The 4,467-nt window shown below is 38.2% G+C and overlaps 1 protein-coding gene across 1 annotated transcript in view; it reads right to left on the minus strand.

Annotated features, from left to right (window-relative positions):
• The window catches only part of LOC106877819 (beta-1,4-N-acetylgalactosaminyltransferase bre-4), a 10,562-nt gene extending 6,891 nt beyond the window's left edge, over positions 1-3,671 (minus strand). The window contains exons 1-2 of the mRNA XM_014926836.2: positions 3,384-3,671; positions 1,769-1,956 (exon numbers count right to left, since the gene is read on the minus strand). Coding sequence (XP_014782322.2) covers positions 1,769-1,956; positions 3,384-3,656 — 461 coding nt within the window. The 5' untranslated portion in view covers positions 3,657-3,671. The remainder of the gene's footprint in view (positions 1-1,768; positions 1,957-3,383) is intronic.
• Positions 3,672-4,467: the final 796 nt, after the last annotated feature.

Below are 4,467 nucleotides of genomic sequence, written 5' to 3' on the forward strand. Positions count from 1 at the left end.
CAATTCTTGTTCTCCTATTCATCCCAAATACCATAGCTCATTGTGCTACCCTACCCCCTGCCAAGATGGGTCGGTCGGTACACTCCTATCCTGCCGTTTTTGAACTTTCGCTGACCGGAAAGGGGCAGCTACGCTAAAACTAGCTGTGGTTGCCGACAAGACGAAGGAAATACCATTCTCCCCAACTGACCAGAGTACGGGTTCAAAACCCAGCCCGGGAGATAGGGATATAATGCCAACTGTATTTTCGGTCGTCGCATCAATACATTCCAGATACTGAGAAAAATTAATGGACAAAAACTTTGTTGGCTTCAAACAAACTACATCCCTTTTGAATTATATTCTATCACAAACAGGTCATATGGAATTCCTTTTATACTCTTGCAGAGACTATCCAGAAATGTTATATTTTTTTCATTCCAATGTAAAATTTACCAGTCTGAAAGAAAATACACTTTAGTATCCACATTTCTCCGTCAAATGTAATTCTTATCAATTCACATTATTTTGAATTGATCATACATTATCTTGTAGCTTCAAGACTTTAATGATGTGATTGTTTATTTATTAGCACTTAGGCATGTGAGGTCGGATCTGGCTTGTTTGAGCATAAAACAAATAGAAAATTTGGGCCAGATATGGCTGCTTTCGTGCTAAAAGGTTGATAAGGGTTTTAAAAAGCCTACCAAAGTTGGAAGCTCAATTTATTTTCATGTTTCTACCAACCACAGATAAGCTCTTCTCATGCCAGTGACACATAAAAGACAGCTGGTACACTCACACTCTGTGGAGTGGTTGGCATTAGAAAGGGCATCCAGCCGGAGAAACCAGACTGAAGCCTGTTGCAGCTCACTAGGTTATCAGTCCCAGCCAAACCATCTTACCCAACAAAAACCAATGCTAAATGGTGATGATGATGATGGTGATGAATACATAGAAGTTGTAAAAACATTCAACTTATCTCTATAACCTTCTATTTTTTCTAGCTTTTCTTTTTGCTTTTAGTTTACTCTTTGATATAATAGTTATTATATACCAGCAGATGTTTGGGATATAAATTAACAGCAAGTTCTGTATCATAGTAACAAGTGAGAGTTTTCAAACAGATTAATTTGTACAAATACTGTCAAACGAAGACATGTTATCAGAAATTAGGTGTTCGTCAGCCTTGTTACTAGGAAATGATATTTGATTAAGTTTTACTTTCTTCCATTAATCCTCACAGTTACACTATTTTCTTCACTGCTCCCTACACTGAACTGATATCCTTTACACTCAACTCATTCCGTATCTCTAATCATTTGTCACTCTACTTTCACTCAGTGCACTTTTCTACACATTCACCTTTTACCCCTCTTGTATAATATTCTGTTTCATATTCACATTGTACCTGGACCTCACATCTCTTTCTTCATATTCTCTCTCTCTTTCTCACTTTCCAGGTGAACAAATCATGCATTCACCTCTTCAGCAAGACACCTGCTTCTCTCCCTCTATCATAGTCCCTTATTCCTTCAGACTGTATCCTGCTTGGTTGTGGGGTCTTATCTTGTGGATACTTGATGGCATTACCAGTGCTGGAGCCACACAAAAAGCATCCAGTATGTGCTTCTGAGTTGGCATTAGGAAGGGCATCAGGCTGTAGAAACCATGCCAAAACAGACATAGAATCTGGCAGGGTCCTCTGGTTCATCTGTTCTTGGCAAACCGTCCAACCCATGCCAGCATGGAAAAAAGAATGTTAAGTGATGATGATAGGGGTACTTACTGATAATTCATTTTGTCCACAGCAACAGACATATGTCTTGGAGTTTCTTCACAATCATAGATGTTTTTATCATTTTCAGGAATTAAGTCAATATCATGGAAAATAAAACAGCTATAATTATAGTGTTTGAGCGATTCTGCAAAACCGACATTCATGAGCATCCCTCGATTGAAGGCAAATGAATCACACTGAAATAAATTTGAAATGGAAAAAAAATACATGTAATATAGATTATTAAAAAATAAATAGCATACAGTTCATATTTATTTGGAAATTTTTTATCAAGAATAATTGATTCAGTGTTAAAGGAAATGTTAGCATGTTAGCATCCAGCTGTAAAAATCATGCCAAAACTAACCTTGCCTGTACTAGTGCCACATAAAAAGCACTGGTGTTAGGAAGGGCATCCAGCCATAAAACCCCTTCCAAAACAGACACAGGAGCCTGTGGTAGTCTTCTACCTGGCTGGCTCCTGTCAAGCGTCCAATCCATGCATGCAAGGAAGACGAATGTTAAACAATGATGATGATGATAAATATATATATATCATTAACAATTAATGTCCATTTTCTGCACTAGTATGTGTTGAACAGTTCAATTGTACTCCAGTGTCTGCTTTGGCATGGTTTCTATGACTGGATGCCCTCCTAAATGCCAACCACTTTACAGTGGTGCACTGGGTGCTTTTTTTTCCATAACACCAGCATAAGTAGGGTTGCCATTCAGTTTGCATAACTACAAACCCAAGATAAGACCAGTAATTTATGCGAGGGGATATGATGCTTAAAGTATGAAAGAAAGGAGTTGGGAGACAGCAGGTTTTTGCAGAGCAGCTACATAATTACTCAGATTTAGAAGAGAGGGTCAGAATGATTTTTGAGAGCTACAAGTCCAGGTGGCTCCTCAAAGAAGAAGATGAATATATGTGAGTGGGGAATGGAGGAACATGTAGTGTTGATGGCAGTTTGCAACTGTAAAGATTGGGGATGGATGCAGGGAGTGATGGCTGACCAATGATGCATGAGTTGAGGGATGTAGAAAAGAGCAGGGGAGAATGGATTGTAATCATGATAGTAATGATAATACAGTTTACAAACGGAGGAGGACACGAGAGAAGTGATACGACATTGAGCAGGCTGCAGGAGTCGGCTGAAGAAGGGATAGAGAGGCAGGCATAGAGGATGAAGGGAGATAATTTAGTGGTCCAGTTGGGGTGGGGGGATCAGTGTAAAGTGTGAGTGAAGAGAATGACATTTAATGGATGAAGAATGACTGACAAGTGAAATGGTTTCCAATAGCAAGAAAAAGTGGGATGCTTGCAAGGATAGGAAGCTGCGGGGAGAGTGATGAGATGTGATGGGATAGATATTCAGAGGCATTGGGTGAGGTTCCCATTTGTGCATATACATTGACACAGCGTTTCCGCAAGTCATTAAATAGTAATATAGTATTCTAAATGGGATATGACAAAATGTTAGATATTAAAAAATTTGTTCTATCCTTAACAAAATAGGATTATGTTTTAGTTCTTTTCAAACTCCCCCTTTGAATGAGGCAAAATATAATTTTCTTTTATAAATTCTAGATAACAGAATTAAAAATGAATTTAACATACCTGTTCAATGATATAGATTCCATATTCTATTGCCTGTCGCTGTAAAATGGAATGTATGTTATTAAGGAAGATTTTCAAATGAAATTGCCTATCACGGTATGGAATAATAATGGCAACAGATTCATTCATTGAACAGTTGGGTTTATAGTGACCACCAGGTAACACATTACTGTGCATCTTGTTCAGTTGGTCCCAGGAAAGGATCTCTTTTTTTATGGGATGCAAACCAACTGCAAAGATAAATAAAATAAATAAATAAAAATGGAGGAACATCAGTTGATGAATGGCCTTCAGGGACAAATTACATTCATCAATTCATTTCTGAAGGCTGTTTCTCGCCTGAAATGTTTGTAAACCAAAGTTATTTTCCCCATAGGAAATACAAAAGAATTTGAGCAGGAATGTGCACTGAGCAAAAGCTGGACTGAAACTGGTGCTCTTCTACTGATACTCTCAGCTAGTCACCAAGCATTGTTGCCAGCTTGATTGTTTGCTACCAGAGACACTATTCATTACCCAAGATGTTTTATGTTCAAAAACTGATTTGTTTGTGATGAGAGGCATTTGTAAAGCAAGGTTCCAATGTACTGCAAGATTAGAACAAGACAAATTACTAAAATATATTACAAACAGGGCACTGGTATTTATAGGTGGAGTCATGGCTGCATGATAAGAAGTATGCTTCCCAACCACATACATGGTTCTGGGCTCAAACCCATTGCATGACACCTCAGTCAAGTGTCTTCTACTTGGGCTGACCAAAGCCTTGTGAGTGGATTTACTAGATGGAAACTGAAAGAAGCCCGTCATATATATGCATATATATATATATATATATATATATATAGATTAATCTTTACGACAACTTGGAGGAGGATTTCAACCAGGTAGGGCGCTTCCTTTCGATGGAGATGTCACTAGTGAGTGACTGTACACTAAATACTAATTGTATTTCGTGTTTGTTTGGTGAAATGTGTCTGTAAATGAGGTTAATTAATGAAAAATAGAGGACCTATGATGGCGCACTGCCGGCCTCATACGCCATCTTGACTCTCTAATCACACACTTGCTTCGCGTATTTATT

Source organism: Octopus bimaculoides, chromosome 19 (genome assembly GCF_001194135.2).
Source record: "Octopus bimaculoides isolate UCB-OBI-ISO-001 chromosome 19, ASM119413v2, whole genome shotgun sequence".
Lineage (NCBI taxonomy): Eukaryota > Metazoa > Mollusca > Cephalopoda > Octopoda > Octopodidae > Octopus > Octopus bimaculoides.